Source organism: Fusarium solani, assembly GCF_023522795.1.
Source record: "Fusarium solani strain SB1 chromosome Unknown bctg00000002, whole genome shotgun sequence".
Taxonomy (NCBI): Eukaryota; Fungi; Ascomycota; class Sordariomycetes; order Hypocreales; family Nectriaceae; genus Fusarium; species Fusarium solani.
This window is the reverse complement of record NW_027072155.1, coordinates 4,731,082-4,747,725: the sequence shown is the minus strand read 5'-3', so window position 1 is coordinate 4,747,725 and position 16,644 is coordinate 4,731,082. Positions and strand designations below refer to the sequence as shown.

The window sequence follows — 16,644 nt, the reverse complement described above, 5'->3', positions numbered from 1 at the left end:
GAAGAGGACAGGGGCCACCTTTTATCAGCTCCGGGCAGCTACAGCACCTACCTAGCCTATCCTATCCCATGCTCCGTGTCTCGGCTGGTGCTACGCCGTGGGCCCAGCCTCCAGTCTAGTCTAATCCACAGTAGTCACTGACAACACGATACGCCCATCCGTCCCCTCCAGCCGTCAAACATCCTCCCGCCGTTATCACGGCAGAAGACGATACAGACCTTCATCGACAAAGCCCCTCTTTGAGCCCGCTACCCCGTATCCGTACCTGCATCGCTGTCGCATACCACCTTCTCCATCTTCGATAGCCTCCCGCCCCAAGCGAAATGCCCTCCGGGACGACCCCCGTCGTCTGACGCCCCTCCCCCATTTCCACCCATCGCGGGACAGCCGGCCGCCGATCGAGACGGGCCTTTTCTGTCCATATCGCTCAGTGCACTCTTTCGTGGCAGAACTCTACTTCTCTTCTGGCCATCAACATAGATTCCACCGCATCTATTTTGCAACCCCGTTATTCGACGACGGTTCTTTGTTTCTTGTCACACTCAGCGACGCCCGACAATCACCGCCTTGGTCCCCAACACCGCCGCATAAAGACCAGCGGCTCGTGTGCGCAATCGCGCCATCCGGCTAACCTCGAGCAGCCGCCGCCGTCCTCCCAACCTTCGTCATGGGTAACTCGAGTACCAAAGAGGCCCGGCCTGAGGGCGATCCCGGCCGGCGCCATTCAACGCCTGGAGATCCCTCAGTTCGGGAGTACATGAACATGAGGGAGTCGGGGACAGCTACACGAAGACGCATGAGTAGGGCAGAGATCTTTGGTATTGGCGCTGGTTCCTCCCGCGAGAGACAGGATGTTCCTTTTGAGCGTCGCGAGACCAAGCAGGAACGTGAGGCGAGAAGGCTTGAAAGAGAGCGTATTGCGCGAGCAAAGGAACGTGAGCGCAGTATGCGCGAGGAGCACGTCGATGGAGGTTATCTGGTCACATTGGGCACCTACACGGGAACTGAAGATTTCAGCAAGCCTGTCGTGAGGCAACTACAGGTATTTCTTACCGCTACTGCGATAATCGCTAGCATGCTGACAGCTGTACCATTCAGATTGAGAGAAAGCTTGCGCCCTTTTGGCAAGGTCTCAACGATTGGTCTCCTAGCTGGACTGAACACCAGCTGATTGCCGCTGCCCGCGGCCTTCCGATCCCCGCCGCCGATGCGCCTCCCGATCCGGATCTGATACCACAGCCGCCTGCTCCCGTGGAGCACCCATCAGCCTCGAGCCAGAACCTTATGGTGCCCATGGGGCCTCGGACCCTTTCCGTGGCATCAGATCGTAGCGGATCTAATGCTGGATCAGGACTCCCATCCCCCGTATCGGCCGGGCCAAACAAGTCGAGCTCTCCGTTCAAGCCTCGAGCAAAGGCGCTCGCTGCTGCTCTGAGTGTCGGATCTCGCAACGCCTCGTCGACGGATCTATCGCCCAAGGAAGTGACTCTACCTCACGATCCCTTTGTTAACGGCCAGCCGATCGAGGTCTTTTTGTACAAGGATGCTGACGAATGCCCTATCTGCTTCCTTTCTTATCCCCCTTATCTTAACCACACGCGATGCTGTGATCAACCCATCTGCAGTGAATGCTTTGTACAGATCAAGCGCGCAGACCCTCACCTTCCCGAGCATCACCCCAACGGCGAGGCCAGAGACCCTACCCAGGGTATTACACCCGACGACCCCCCGGAGATGCTTACTTCGGAGCCATCGTCGTGCCCATACTGCCAGCAGCCAGAGTTTGGTGTCACGTACGATCCTCCCCCTTCCGTCGTGGCCTCGTCTACTCTACTATGCACGGCAACCTTCCATACGGCACGGCCATGTCGTCGCAGAGCTCATTGAATAGTACACTTCCCCCAACCTCGCCGGCGCCAACCGGTCGCAGGCGCACACATAGTTTGTCTGCGAATGCGCCGAATGTCATCACTACAGATCGCGTACGGCCTGACTGGGCGGCAAAGCTGGCATCGGCTAGAAATCACCAGGCCCGTAGAGCCGCTGCCGCAACCGCGCTTCACACCGCCGCTTTTCTTATGGGTGGGAATGAGCAAAGATCGATACTGAGACCTGGACGTTTCAGCAGGAGGAACACTGGAAGCAATAACAATGCCAGTGGAAGCGCCCAGAACCAGAGCCAGGAGGGCTCTCAGATCGACGCGACCGAGGGACCAGAGCCTGGTGCTAGGGACTCATCTAGGAGCGTTCCCGGAGCTCGACGCAATAGGATGGACGAGCTCGAAGAAATGATGTTTATGGAAGCCGTTCGTCTTTCTTTGGCTGCGGAAGAGGAACGCAAGCGCAAGGAAGAGAAGGCTATACGAAAGGAGGCAAAGAAGCGAGAGAAGGAAGAGCGGAAAGCAGCCAAGAAGGCTGGTGCTCATCCATATGGTGGCAGCGCCAGCGGTGCAAGTGGAAGCAGTCTATCTTTGGGCCTGGGTCGACGACGTGGCAATAGTACTGCCAGCAACTTGAGGATGGAGGCTACAGTCTCGAGGGCATCGCAAGCATCCAGCACTCCTGACACGCCAGCGGAAGCCAGAGCCAAGGATGAGAACGCAGGAAAGGGTAAAGGAGTTGATCGAGGCCCCCAGGAATCCCACACCGGACCGACGTCGTCCTCGAGCTCTCTTCCTCTCCCGTCAGCACCTACCCGAGGGGGTTCGCATCTTAGACAGATGAGCAACGCTTCCTCGGTCGGATCGTCTCTGGCGGACAGCCCTGCCGGTAGCTACTCTGGGCCTGGATATACAGGCGCCGATGGAAACCCTCGGTCTAGTGGACTGAGCCTTGGCGCCTACAGTGATGACGGAGATCGCGATGCCGGAAGCGCTGGAGCTGAACCCATGTTCAACTTTAGCAGCCTGGCTCAGATGGTTGGGGCCAATCTCGAGGATGGGTCTGTTCGGCGTGAGGGTGACGACACGGAGTCTCCTGGTAGCGGTGTAGCTCCACACCCACGACCATTATCCCAGGTGAAGGAAGATGATAAGGAGGACGCGGATATAGAGCATGTGGAGGAGGGTGGGCAAGCTGCCAAGACGGAGGTATACACGGGCTCTCTCTGCCCGCCTGCGTTGACGATTACACCGGACACGCCAGCACCTACGAATGATAACGAGGCAGAGGACAAGCAGCTTGGACACCCAACAGTGGCAACGCTGGCACAATAAACGAACAAGGCGGTCAACCAGGCGAGATTCGACAGTAAGCACAAGTGGAGTCGGGTTGTACAGAGATGAATCGGTGAGTAGACAGTCAACGACGGATGAATAGTATGTATTTTGTATACGACAAGCAAAGTCATGCCGAGGGTGGGCAGGTAGCGGGCATGTAATAGTTGTGCCATGAAAACTTGATTTAGCGACAATTCTTTTGATGTGAAGTCGATGGAATGTGGCATGCATGAGGAGACGATATTGACTTGACTAATGATCTATATAGGGACAAGGCCGATATTGCAACATGTGTGACTTCAGCTTCCTATTTTGTATCGAATCCTCTCAACTTGGTGTTATTATTCTTGTCGCACCAGTTCAGCCTCACAAGGGGCCTGTGGGATTGGCCAAATCAATGCACCCATTCAACACGACGACATACGAACCCTGAAGAACGTCCAAATCCCACGGCTCCAAAACTTCCGATCCCACGTTTCGAATCCTTCAGCTGATGTCATCCTGTCTATGCCGGTTCGCCAAGGTACGAGTTGTGCCAAGGGTTGTTGCAATTGGTCCGTGATCCTTGAGATTGAAGGGATGTTTCACAAGCGAGGAGATGGAACGATGAAGCGAAATTCGAGTGTTTCCGCTTGATGGCCAAGGCTGATGTGAGATTTGGTAACCTTGTGAGTAGAGAGGTGATATAGAAGAGTTGAGAGCCTCTTGAATGGTTCTTGTTTGGTCATTCTTTGCTTTACAACGCAGGATTCTTTTCACTCTTCTATCCGTTATCCATGTGTATCGCACGACGCAGCATGTCTCGCCAAGTCTACGCCCATTACATGGTATTGGACCATAGTCCTCCTTCGCAAAACTCCCCATCTAACACAAACTCAGGTCGGCCTCACCGACGGCCAATCCCCCGAACAATGGCAAAAAGACATTTCCGACGCAAAAGCAGTCGGAATCGACGGTTTCGCCCTCAACATCGGCACAGACACCTGGACCTTGACCCAGCTCCACCAAGCCTACGCAGCCGCCGAAGCCGCCTCGTTTGGCCTGTTCCTCTCGTTTGACATGCAGACGAGTTCTTGGGATTCTCCTGCTGTTGTTGATCTGATTAATCAGTTCAAGGACTCGGGGGCGCAGATTAAGAGGGATGGGAGGCCGCTTGTCAGTACTTTTGAGGGGACTGGGTGGGCGGATCAGTGGGAGGGTGTTAGACAACAGACGGGGGGTATCTTTTTGGTGCCGGATTGGAGTAGTATTGGACCTGATGGGCTGAGGGATAAGTTGAGCATTGTTGATGGAGCTTGTAAGTGTTTTGTTGAAAGGGGGTTGACCTTATGCTAATGAGTGCAGTTTCGTGGAATGCTTGGCCTAAGGCTGGAGAAACGAAGATGACAGCCGACGAAGACAAGCTATACAAGTCTGTCCTCGGGGAAAAGCCCTTCATGATGGGAGTAAGCCCTTCATTCTACGTCAGTAAGTATCTCCCTCTTCTCCAACTACCAAACCCCCATTAACAAAGTGTAAGACCTCGCTGAATGGGGCAAGAACTGGTACTCTTCCAGCGAATCCCTCTGGTACGACCGCTGGCTCCAAGTCCTCGACGTCCTCCCTGATTCCATCGAGATCATCACTTGGAACGATTTCAGCGAGTCGAGCTACATTGGGGATATTGTTCCTTCGCAGATTGTGGGTGGCGCAGAGGTTTATGTCGATGGATATGAACATTCTGCCCTGAGGTCTGTGTTGCCTTATTTTATTCAGGCGTACAAGGCCGGGACTCCCGATGTGCCTCTTCCTGATGGAGAGACGGCTGTTGCTTGGTATAGAACTACCTCCGCTACGCTCGGTTCCGATGGAGGTACAGTCTGGGGCCAAGGTGGTTCCGAGAGCGCAAGCGTCGGTGCCAAAGACGTCGTCAGCGTCGTAGCCATCACAACCGGCGAAGAAGAAGTCCTCATCAAGATCGGAGACGCTCGAGAAGAGAGGTTCATCGCCAACGGCACCGGTACCAGAGCAAGCTACTTTGAAGTCCCCTTTGATGGCAGCCTTGGAGAAGTAAAGCTCGAGATGGGAGGTCGAAGTGTCGTCGGAGGTGCTATTACTGCGAATTTGCCGTCGACAGGGTACGTCAACTTTAATGCCTTGGCTATTGGGTTGTAGATGCTTTGCCTGGTTTGAAGCTGGCGTGTATACTTTCGTGAGACTGGATGGTCTTGATATTTGTATTTTTAGACAAAAAGACATCATGTCTTCTTGACTTCAACCTGAAACTTGTCTATCCACTCCGTAAACTCATCCTTCTCACCCAGCCACCCTAATTTAAGAACCTCACCAACCCCAGCCGCACTTTCAAAGCACTCCTCCATAAGTCTATCAATCTCCTCAGGATCAAGATCATAGAATGCACCAGCCAAATCACCAAACTGATCCGGTAGCCCCTCTAGCACGTTGGCCGTCTTGTCTAGTTGCTGGGGCATGTCGGATTTGGTGGTATCCTTAGGGAGTTTCTTAAAGCGGCGCTTGGAGATGGCTTGATATAGGAGGACAACCATTCGGAGACGCTTGAGAGTTGAGTCGAGACGGGGGCGGATCTTGTCCGGGTCTGATTTGGGGATTGTTCCTCCCGAGTTCATGAGGTCGTCGAGCATTTCTTGCTTCGAGATGGAGGCGTCGCCGAGTTGATCTGCCAGGTCGTCCACCTCATCTTCGTCTTCGTCGTCGTCGGGTTCCTCATCTCCCCATTCCTTCATCTCCTCCATAACATCCTTGAGTGTGTCTCTCCATTGCTCAGCCTTCTTGACAAAGAAGCCTCCCACGCCCATGGTAGCCAAGCCAATAACATCATCGCAAGCTGACCACAGCATACCCGTCAGAGCAAGACTGCCCTTTCCGCCATCTCTGTTTCCACCTGAGAGAACCTTGCCATCCTTGGGAACCTTCTGCAGTAGCTTCTCTAGCTCAGCTAGAACTTTTTGCGCTCTATACGCAAGCTCCTTCCGCACAACAGCAGTGTAAAGCTTCGTCTCGCAAGCTTGCGCGGCACTCGCCAAACCGGGGATAGGACCCTTGACGAGTTCTCGAATAACGGTGGCCACAGCACTCGGTGTAAAGGGTTCGTTGATGACGAGAAGAGAAATCTTTGTTCCGTGGGCTCGGATGAGGGAAGACGAGTCGCGGGCGAGAGCTAGGGCGTCGATGTCTTTGGTGTTGGGATCTGACGTGGACGAGGAGGATGGGTTTCGTTGGATCTCAGTGAGGACGGACTGAAGCTGTTTAAGGAGGATTGTAGCTGTTTCGACGAGGGTGCTAAGGGCCTTGATGGCCTCTTGGTCTGTAGGAGCCATCTTGTATAATCCGTATCAGAGAAAGAAAAGAATGTCGATATTCTCAGTTGGTGACTCTTGATGTTTTCCTTGGAGGGGCAACAGTTTTTCTTTCTTATCCCCCACCTTTTAGTGCCCTCACCCCTCCAGTGGGTCCATCATTCACCGAACATTTACCGCCCAGGGGGTGTCAGGTCCCCTGCAGTTTAGTTTCAGTGGGTACCTCTCCCTTGTCGTCGTCTCCTTCTGGCTGACCTGTCCAACTCCAACTCTCAACGAGAGCGAGAGCTTCGATATTTGAACATTTAGAGCCTCGACACGTACAAAATGCAGCATCCAAGCTCTGTGGCGCTGCTGAGCGCTATCTACGCCTTTACATTGGCCGCTGCTGGCAGTCTGCCAAGAGGTGTAGGCCCTGAATGTATGCTCTCCTCCTGAAGCTATCCCCGAGCTTGAGCTAACACCCACAAACAGTCGCCGCTCACTACGACGGCAAGGAGTCCTTCTCTTGCATCACAAACGCTGCCATCAAGCTGAGCTTGAGCCAGATCAACGATAACTCGTGCGATTGCCCCGACGGCTCCGACGAACCAGGCACCGCCGCCTGCGCCAACATCGATCCTCTCTCCCCCGAGCAGCCCCTTGCCGGTTCCGTTTCCGGCACGACCAACACTACCAATGCTCTTCCTGGCTTCTGGTGTGCCAATGAGGGTCACATTGGCATGTACGTGCCTTTCAGTTACGTCAATGACGGCGTGTGCGATTACGATATCTGCTGTGATGGCACCGAGGAGTATGGTGGTGTAGGCGGTGTCAAGTGCGAGAATAGGTGTGCCGAGATTGGCAAGGAATACAGGAGGTTAGAAGAAGAGAAGCGAAAGAATATGGAAAAGGCATCCAAGCAACGAGACATTCTCATCAAGGAAGCTCAGTCTCTCCGTCAACAAGTCGAAGCCAAGGTCGTCGACCTCAAGAAGGAGATTGCCAACCTCGAAGCCAAGAGAGAAGAGCTAGCCAAGAAGCACCGCGAGGTCGAGCAGGAGGAAAAGGGCAAGGTCGTCCGTGGCGAGGGCAGCGGTGGAAAGCTGGGTGTTCTCGTCGGATTGGCCAAGGCACGCGTCAACGAGCTAAGGGATACACTCAACAACGTCGTCGACCAGCGCGACGCGCTCAAGGACCGAGTCGGTGAGCTGGAGGAGCTTCTGACAAAGTTCAAGTCCGAGTATAACCCCAACTTCAACGATGAGGGTGTCAAGTCTGCCATCAGGTCTTTTGAGGACTACTCTGCCCGTGTCGAGTCTGAGAAGGGTCAGAGGCAAGACGTTAATGACGCTGATCTCTTGAGTGTCCTTAGGGAGGACAGTGAGAGCAATGGAGTCAACTGGAAGGAGTTTGAGGAGGGTGATGGCAGCGATACTGACATCAGTAAGTCACACAACCCCTATACACAAGCTCATGGCTAACATCCCCAGTCTACAACTTCGAAGCCTATCTCCCATCCTTCGCCCGCTCTCTCCTCCACGGCACCCTCGACTCCCTCCGCGTCTGGCTCGTCACAAATGGTCTCCTCGCCGACAACACAGCCCCCGGCCAAGAATCCACCCTCGTCCGCGCCGCCCGCGAGGCCCTCGCAGCCGCCGACAGAGACCTCGAGAAGAAGGCCAAGTCCCTCGAGTCGGAGCAGGCAGACCTCGACAAGGACTACGGCCCCGAGGGCATCTTCCGCGCCCTCAAGGGCAAGTGCATCAGCCTCGACGCGGGAGAGTACACGTACGAGCACTGCTGGCTGGACAAGACGATGCAAAAGTCAAAGAAGGGACACGGCCACAGCTCCATGGGTTTCTTCAACCGCGTCGATCGCGACATCGCCGACGACGAGGAGCGTCTCGACGGAAAGAGCCTCGGCAAGGGCGAGCGCATTGTTCTCCGGTACGAGGATGGACAGCAGTGCTGGAACGGTCCCAAGAGGCGGACCGACGTGTGGCTGGGCTGCTCAGAGACCGAGGAGCTCTGGAGGGTCAGCGAGGCGGAAAAGTGCGTCTACAAGATGGAGGTTGGAACGCCAGCCGCGTGTGATTTTCAGGAGGTCGCTGCGAGGCAGGCCTTTCGAGGAAAGGATGAGCTATAAGGAGATGGATCAAGGTAAATACTATGCCTGCTATCGCATATAAAACAAGACTTTGACTTGATTTGACCTATACACGCTGAGAGAGTAAACTAATCACCTGCATCGCTTGAGTGACTGTACAAGACAGCCAAGTCGTGACTGTATAACACATGCTACTCGCTCGTACATCAATAACATCTCCACACGCAAAAAGAAGCAATTCCCTTCCCCCTTTCACATTCGCATAATGAATCAATCCCTGATATCAATCATCAAAGCCCTCTCAACTCCTCTAAACACATCTACAAAACAATGGGGGTATCTCAGATCCATGCAGAGACAGCCCCCGTCTACCAGAAGCTGCACCATCCGATATAGTGCTGGCACAGGTTCTCCAGCTTGGTCGCCTCCATGATGAGCTTGTTGACCTGGTTGATCACGTCGAGCTCTTCATTGTTCTTGAAGTCCCGACCCGTGAGTTTCTGCGCCACGCGGTCCAGCACCTCGACTGCCCGCGCGTTCTGGCTCTCCACCTCCTGAGCGCCGTTAACCATGGGGTTGCCGTCCTGTGCGGCTGAGCTGTTGGTCCTAGCCCGGCTTCGTGATGGTGGTGCAGAGGGCTCGGCTGCATTGAGAAGTTCAGAGGGCGCCACGTCGCTGTCGAGGATGGACTGGCGTCTAGCTCGGGCTCCTCCTGCGCCAGGGATCGGTGCGTCTCTATCAGAGCGGAAGTTGGGACCAGCTGGCGAGGCAGCGTTGGTCAATCGCCAGGTAAGAAGGGGGTCATGGATGAACTGCCACTCGTTAGTGTCATATCATATCGCAAGAATCAAGGCAACTCACCGCTTCAAGAACAGCCATGACACTCTCTTTGTTGTCTCTCAACACCCTCATCACGTTCTCGCATGTAATCCTGAAGCTACCCTCAATGTTGCTGACTTCCATCGCATACGTCAGCATGCGAGTCAGTCGGAAGGGAACCCGCTCGGGGTATTTCTCTCGCTTCATGGCAACCTCGAAACAGTCGCCGAAATCAATGTGGATGATCTTGCCAGTGACTCGGTCGAGCATCAGGTTGGAAGGATGACGATCTCCCAGACCCAGGATATAGCCCACCATAGACATGACACCCAGCGAGCGTGTGTAGTTTGTTCTTCTCTCAAGCCAGGCCTCAGACGACTTGGACTTGAGCCACAGCACACGGTACAGATCTTGGCCCGTTGTGTTGTCAAGCGCATAACCAAAGACCTCGACTTTCTGCATCAAGGTCAGGTTGTCGTAATCGGGCGCCATCTGGAGCATAATGCGATGCTCAATGTTGAGCAGGATCTTGCGACTCTCGCGGTATTCCCTAATCAGCACGTGGAGAGTATCGCTGTTGGGAACCCAGCCCAGCAGACCACTATTCTGCGACAGCGGGATGGCTGGATACCGCTGGATGTTGAGGTGGCGCTTGTAGCACTCCGAGTCGTGGGCCAGGAGGGTGTTGCACAGGCCGAACAGCTGCATAACTCGTTCGTCCTGGCGAATATCTTCGTGGCCCTTGAGCAGGAAGGACGATGACTTGCCATCGCTGCCATTAATGTTGAGCTTCCGCGGCCGTTGCTTAGAGTTGATAACGCTAAACGTCGTCTCGAAGGACATTATCCTCACGATCGGCTGTCCGCTCTTGTACGTTCCGGGGACGGCCAGGTCAAGGTTCTTGGCGTTAAGCAGCTTGGGTGAGCAGTAGGTCAACTCCAGGGTCGTAACCTGAGGTAGCTGTCTGCTGATCCTGCGGAAAACCTGATAGTACAGGTCCCAGGCTTGGTTGAGATCGTTGACATCCTGGCTTGTCTCGTATTGTCGGCACCAATCTTGAGCCTCCTTCAGATCCCGGCCAAAGGCCTGGGCAAATGAGATCTCTCGAAGGGTCTCGGGTCCTCGCTCGAGAAGCTCGTGCAGTGGCTCAAGAGTCGCAAACATCCCTTCAATGTTGTGATCGCCAAAATACAGTCGAGATGCTTCTTCCAGTCCCTCGTGCCAGAGCTCATGCCACAAGACAGCCACACGGATCAGCTCGTGACTGACCGTGTCAGCCTGGGCAACCAGGTTCGCGCTATGCTGTCGCATGCTGTCCATAATCTGGGCGGCAGAGCGCGATCTACGGGTGTTCTGCCACGACTTCATAGCCACGGTCAGGGGGTACACCAGAGCCTGAGGGTGAGCTCGTCCGACATCAGCGAGCAGGTTATGAACGGATTGCTGGACGCGCTTGTTAGGCTGGTTGATTCTGGCAATGAGCTGAGGAATGACCTCCAGCCATGTGTCGACGCTGACGTTGGCAAAGCCTTCTGTCACGGCCGCGTTGACATCGGCACTGCCTCCATGTGTGAACCAGAGCGTGAGCAACCGGAGGGTATCCTGTAGCGAGCTTCCCGCTGACAGGGCAATCGACTTGAAGAAGCCCTTGACGGCCGGGACAACGTGTTCTATCACCATAGCCTGATCCGTCCTCGACAAGTGGCCTTCGTTTCTCGCTGACAGCGCCTGGACAATCTCAAAATTGGCCAGTGCCCAGGCGTGCCAGGCCTTGTACCATCGAGGGTTGTACTTTGTCGCTTGCGAGTACGAGGTAAGAATGTCCTGGACCTGGGTGTATTGCCAGTCATCCTTGTTGAGAGCAATCAACCACTCACCCTGTCTGAGGTAGCACTTGGCCAACAACACCGTCTGGTCATACAAGGCGCGTTGAGTCTGCGGGCTCATGAGGGAAGGGTCCATCTGGTTCTGGAAGCCGTACTCGGTGGCCATACCCATATCGCCGCCAGTCTGAGCACTGAGATGGGCCCTAGCGATATCCAGGCGATGGGCGGCATCGTTGGTAAACTTGCGCAGGCAGTACAGAGTCTTCTCAGCGGTACCAGACAACTTATAACCGGGCTGCTGTCCGAGCTCCCACTGGTACTTGAGCACAGCGTAGATGACTTGCGCCGCCGTGTTCCTAGGCCCGGGTGCTGTCGGCCTCTCGTTCCAGTAGGGGATCATAGACTCTAAAGGAGCGTCGCTGCCAATGAGTTGCTTGAGCGACTTCTCGGCCAGTCCCATTCTGCCAGACTTGCGGCACAGGTTGGCAAACTTGATCCACATGTGCATGTTCTCCGACGGCGCAATCACTATAGCACGCAGTCGCAGCATGCGCTGCCAAACCTCGACGTTCCTCTGGCAACCCTTCAGTCGAGTCTCCCAGGTTCGCCTCATGATGGCCTGCTTCTTCTCGTCACATTGCTTGTAGACGATGAGCTCCTCCAGCTCAGCGAGCATCTGGACTCGGACCACAACCTGGTACGCTCGGTTGTACGACTCGCTAACCAACGCGCTCAGCTCGGTGTCCAGTCCTTCTCGAGCTTGCTGCACGCAGGCGATGGCCTCGCGGAACTGGTTGCGGTGGAGAGCCAAGATTGCTCCAAAGAATGATCGGTCAGGCGAGTACCTCTTGAGCGACGAGAGATAGTTGTCCATAGAGTCCCACTTATTCAGACCCCATGCGGCAGCCGTGGCGAGGGGTGCTATCATCCTCTGGACCTCGGGCGTCGAGTTGGCCCAGGTGCTGCCAGTCAGAGTAGCCAGCGCTTCCCACTCGCCCAGGGCGTGCAAACAACGCATCTTACCCATGACAATGTCGACAGGAATCGCCTGGTCTTCAGGCACTTCCGACTCTCGCTTGTTGTAGAAAGCCAGGGCTTCCTCCCAACGCTCCAACTTCTCGAACCATGTCTCCCGCAGCTGAATGCCTTCCTTATACAATTGAGCTTTGCGGAGAATACCGATAGCAGCATCAGACTGCTGAAGCTGATTGTTGATAACGATCAGGGCCTCGACAGCGCCACTGCTCTGGTCCTGAAGGAACTCCAGTTCCTTGTAGTGCAAGGCCTTGGCATAGGCGTGACAGCGAGCAGCCTCCCTACCCAGCACTCGAATGTCAATCGGCAAAGCCTTGTCGTCATGCTCCATAAACTCGGCAAGGTTGAGCAGAAGTCCAAGCAGATCAGGTGGGACATTCTCTGACTTGATGGCGCTTTCGATGTTCTGGATGAGCTCGTCCTGGAACTGTTCGTACAGCTCGCTCCAGCATGACACAAACGCCGAGTTGAACAGTTCTCGTGCCAGAGGCAGGTAAACGCTTGCGAGACTAGCACAGGCTCGCAGGGCGTGGTTCGGGGATTCAGTCAGCAGAGTTGTGCTGAATCGTCGCAGCCATTCTTGCCAATCTTCCTTGGTCGACTTGCCCTTAGTGTCCCAAGCAGCCTTGAGATGAATGGCGTTCATCTCCAGCTTCTTCGTTCCTTGGTCAGCAAAGGTGGGCTCCTCCGATCCATCGGCAAATCGGTCGGCAGAGCTCAGATCCTGAGGCAGAACCTCACCCTTCTGGAGCTTGCTGACAAACAGCTCGTAGTTGGGGTGCTGAATCTGATGTTGGTTGATAGTCTTGTTGACAGTGCCCATAAAGTGAAGGTAATCCTTGCCCAGCTGCTGGATGAGGGCGCAGAGGGTGTCCAGAGCAGCCAGTCGCAGCTGAGGCTCTCCCATGTCCAACACACGCGTCAGGGGGTGAATGATCTTTGCAGCGTAGTCATTGAGGTTGACTTGACGCGAGATCTTTCCAATCGTGTCAATAGCCTGCTTTCGGATGAATGTAGGCTGACCCTGCTTCTCGAATGTGCGGACAATAACAGGAATGATAAGATGCATGTACTCTTCAGCACTGGCACCGAACACCAAGAAAGCATGCATCACCCTCTCCGACGGGGTGCGCTTAGCGGAGGTATCCTTGTCAAGAACGCCAAGCATCAGTGGAAGAAGACTGGCCAGGTAAATCTTGAACTCTCCCTCAAGAGACCTTGAGATGGCCTCGACAAGAGACATGATGGTGGTCTGAAGCGATGGCGACGTGTGCCAGTATTCTTGCAAGATCTCGACAATGTCCGGGAGATAATTTCTGATATGCTGTCGGACAATGCTGACGAGAGTTGCCAACTGGTTGAAGTAGGACTCCAATCTTGTGGAGGTTGCTGACCTGATGACATGGAGGAAGGCCGGTATGATTCTATCAAGAAACGACACACACTCCAGTCCCAGGGTGCGAAAGATGTTCATAATTGCTTCGATCACAGCTGCGTGGTGCTGGACCAGAGATGGATCTTTGAGGATTTGCAGAAGGGCGTTGATAACGACGGTTGGGAAATACTCCTTGTTTGATGGGGTCAGACCGGTCATCATGAGGGAAATGTCTGTCAACTGGTTGGACTCAAGACGTCGGGCATCTGGTGTTCGTTCTTCGACCTGTTAACCCGGTTAGTATCTGGTTCCTGAGCGAAGTGCTTAGAGAACGTACCTGATGCTTGTAAGGATCGAGGGCACCCAGGATACCCATCAATTTGATGGTCTCCTGCCGCAATGGCGCTCGTTGTCCCTCGGTTCGGATAATGCTCTGGAGAATCTCCAAGAGCTGTGGGTATTCGAGGTAGGGCTCAATGACATAACCCGAGTTGCTGGCCAACTGTCCCAGGGCATGCAAAGCGGCTTCTCGCTTCGAGTTAGAGCTCTGGTCCTGCAGCGCATCAATGATGAGCGGCATCAGACGGTCCTTGTATGGCAGCATGTCTTCGCCGCCCACAGTTGCAAGCTCACCGATCGCCTTGAGAATGGTGGCTGCAACTGAGGGGTTAGGATCGTTCGCCTTGGGAAGCAGAACCGAAATCATAGGCTCGACGTATGGCTTGATAAGGGACTGCGCATTCTGAACCAAGAGACTCAGAAGCTTGGCACTCTCTTCCTTGCTACGGGCGACGTCGGAGAACTCAAGCTCAGTGAGCATCTGAATGAGGGTCTTGCGCAGCGAAGGGATGACATATGCTGGGTTGTATCTAGCCAGGCGACCGATGATGGAGATGGCGACTTCTCGGATCGAAAAGACCTCGTCGTTCAAGGCGAAGAAGAGGATGCGAATGTTTTCCGCCTTGGCCAGGTGTCGGTCAAATCGCTCGTCGAGAGCCGCCAGGACGGTCCGTCTAATGTTAGGTTCTGGGTCCGAAACTCCGACTGTCAAGAGCTTCTCAATGACATCGCCCACAACCTGGAGCGCATGGTAGCTGGTCTGGTTGACAATAGGGTCACGGACGTAAAGTTGGCAGCAGGTCAAGGCCGCAGCTTCACGGATTTCCGGATCCTCATCCTCCACGTACTTGATCGCCACGTCACGCACGAACTCGTTCAGTACATGACCGGAGAAGTCGAAGCTTCCGAGAGTGTTAAGCGCCAGCTTCACCTCGGCCCTCCGGTGCTCATAAGCCAGGGGGTCCTTGGCGTCCTTGGGGATAATCGGCACCGAGTTGAGTGTGTTTGGCTGTGGTGCGCCAAGAGGCTTGAAAGGTTCACCACACAGAACTACGCTGAGCATGTCAAGTAGTCTCTCCTGGATTGTCGGCTTGACGGGTGGGATATAAAAGGCCATGTCGACAAGGGCCTGAGTAAGCTTTGGAGTGAGGTCACACGCAAAGATAGGGTCCAGCAGTGCTTCCATGTACTTGCTCAAGGTCTGGCCGACAGCCACGGCAAGTCGGCTGATGCAGTCAAAGACGGGGTCCACTGAGCCTCTCTTACGAGACTGAATGCTGAGGCCTTCGCGCACGTAGATGAGCACGCCATCGAGGTAGGGGGCGATTGCGCTTTTGACCGAGTTGGCGATGTTACCGATGGCAAGGAAAGCGTCATTACGCTCCTTGTCCTTCTTAAGCATGCCAGACAAGTAAACCATGAACTTATGTAGCCATGTGTGGGCAAAGTCAGCGGGGGAATAGCTGGCCAGATCGGGGATCAGAAGCACCACGGTCTTTCTGATGGTCGGGTCTCGATGATCCTTGTGCTTGAAAACAATGTCACAAGCCTGCTGGTAGTGCTCCTGCATGTACATGGCTCCCTGTTCGAGGAGCTCCTTCAGGACGAGCAGCGAACCGTGGACGGACTCGACTGTGTTAACCTTGAGTCCTTGCTTCGCTTCATTGTAAATCTTGCTCATCCACAACTGCTTCATCTCTTGGTCTCGCTCGCGGAGGATTCGGAAGCAGGCGCTAACTGTCTCTGCCGACGTCGCACGGATGAGCTGTCTGGAATCTCTAAGTCCAACCCAGATCCAGTCGAAGATGGTCGGGATGTATTGATACATCAAAGTCGGCGCGCTGCGAGCGAGTTCTCGAAGAACAAGCACCGCACTATATCGTCGCTCCTCCACACGGTCGTTCTGGAGCCATTCGAGCGCTGTGTTGACCTCCGAGTCCACCAACTCAGATATCAAGGAACCACCAGGCCGACAAAGCTTTCCCAGGGCGATCGCGGCAGGCTGCATCGGATTGATGTCTTTTCCTCGGAGGATCGTTTTCAAGTTCTGTGTGAAACGCGTATATTTAGCGGAGATGTCAACGCCCTCGAAATCGATGAGCGCATCGAGAGCGTAGATGCCGCCCAGGCGTTCGGAAGAGTCGTTGCCATGTGTGATGAGATGCGTAATCTTGTTGTTAACGGCATTGTAGAAGGCGATGAATTGCTCGGGGCTCAGGTCTGAGGGGAGGTTAGCAGCAGCTCAGGTCTGGGGTTTCGTCCGATCTCGTACCTCGATGGCAGACAACTACGAGCTCGCGAAGCTGTATCGCAGACCGCTTGCGCACATCGTCGCCGCTCCTGCTGTAGAATTAGCATCCATGATTCATCAGGCGCAGCTAGCAGCCACTCAAAGCCTACCTCGAACGAAGGCCACGGGTGATGTATTCAAGCCGCTCTAAAGCGACCTGCTGTGCTTGTGCCATGTTGCCCGTACGGCACTCGGATTCGGTCGATCAACGTCGCATGTACTGGGATAGGGAGGCCCCGGAAGGCGGGCGATCGCGTGGTCGGGCAAAAGTTGAGGTCGGGCGGGGAGTTGGAGATCAAGCTTCGAGTCCAACGAGGAGCGCGCAGCCGAGTACGT

At 54.7% G+C, this 16,644-nt stretch overlaps 5 protein-coding genes across 5 annotated transcripts; 3 read left to right on the top strand and 2 right to left on the bottom strand.

Annotated features, from left to right (window-relative positions):
- Positions 1 to 667: 667 nt before the first annotated feature.
- Positions 668 to 3,215, top strand: MRS44_005461 (uncharacterized protein; the record flags this gene model as incomplete). The annotated part of the gene is made up of 3 exons (XM_065622620.1): positions 668 to 1,027; positions 1,075 to 1,793; positions 1,931 to 3,215. The coding sequence occupies 3 exons, from the start codon at positions 668 to 670 to the stop codon at positions 3,213 to 3,215; spliced, it is 2,364 nt and encodes a 787-aa protein (XP_065478692.1).
- An 800-nt stretch (positions 3,216 to 4,015) lies between these two features.
- MRS44_005460 (uncharacterized protein) lies at positions 4,016 to 5,372 on the top strand (the record flags this gene model as incomplete). The annotated part of the gene is made up of 4 exons (XM_046268017.2): positions 4,016 to 4,045; positions 4,098 to 4,515; positions 4,563 to 4,685; positions 4,738 to 5,372. 4 exons carry the CDS (start codon positions 4,016 to 4,018, stop codon positions 5,370 to 5,372), a joined length of 1,206 nt encoding a protein of 401 aa, XP_046124538.2.
- Positions 5,373 to 5,455: 83 nt separating this feature from the next.
- On the bottom strand, positions 5,456 to 6,556 carry MRS44_005459 (uncharacterized protein; the record flags this gene model as incomplete). Its single annotated transcript, XM_046268016.2, has 1 exon — positions 5,456 to 6,556. One exon carries the CDS (start codon positions 6,554 to 6,556, stop codon positions 5,456 to 5,458), a length of 1,101 nt encoding a protein of 366 aa, XP_046124539.2.
- Positions 6,557 to 6,862: 306 nt separating this feature from the next.
- On the top strand, positions 6,863 to 8,663 carry MRS44_005458 (uncharacterized protein; the record flags this gene model as incomplete). Its single annotated transcript, XM_046272410.2, has 3 exons — positions 6,863 to 6,956; positions 7,010 to 7,960; positions 8,008 to 8,663. The coding sequence occupies 3 exons, from the start codon at positions 6,863 to 6,865 to the stop codon at positions 8,661 to 8,663; spliced, it is 1,701 nt and encodes a 566-aa protein (XP_046124540.1).
- A 329-nt stretch (positions 8,664 to 8,992) lies between these two features.
- On the bottom strand, positions 8,993 to 16,483 carry MRS44_005457 (uncharacterized protein; the record flags this gene model as incomplete). Its single annotated transcript, XM_046284400.2, has 5 exons — positions 8,993 to 9,436; positions 9,486 to 13,964; positions 14,017 to 16,238; positions 16,291 to 16,358; positions 16,419 to 16,483. 5 exons carry the CDS (start codon positions 16,481 to 16,483, stop codon positions 8,993 to 8,995), a joined length of 7,278 nt encoding a protein of 2,425 aa, XP_046124541.1.
- Between the last annotated feature and the right edge of the window lie 161 nt (positions 16,484 to 16,644).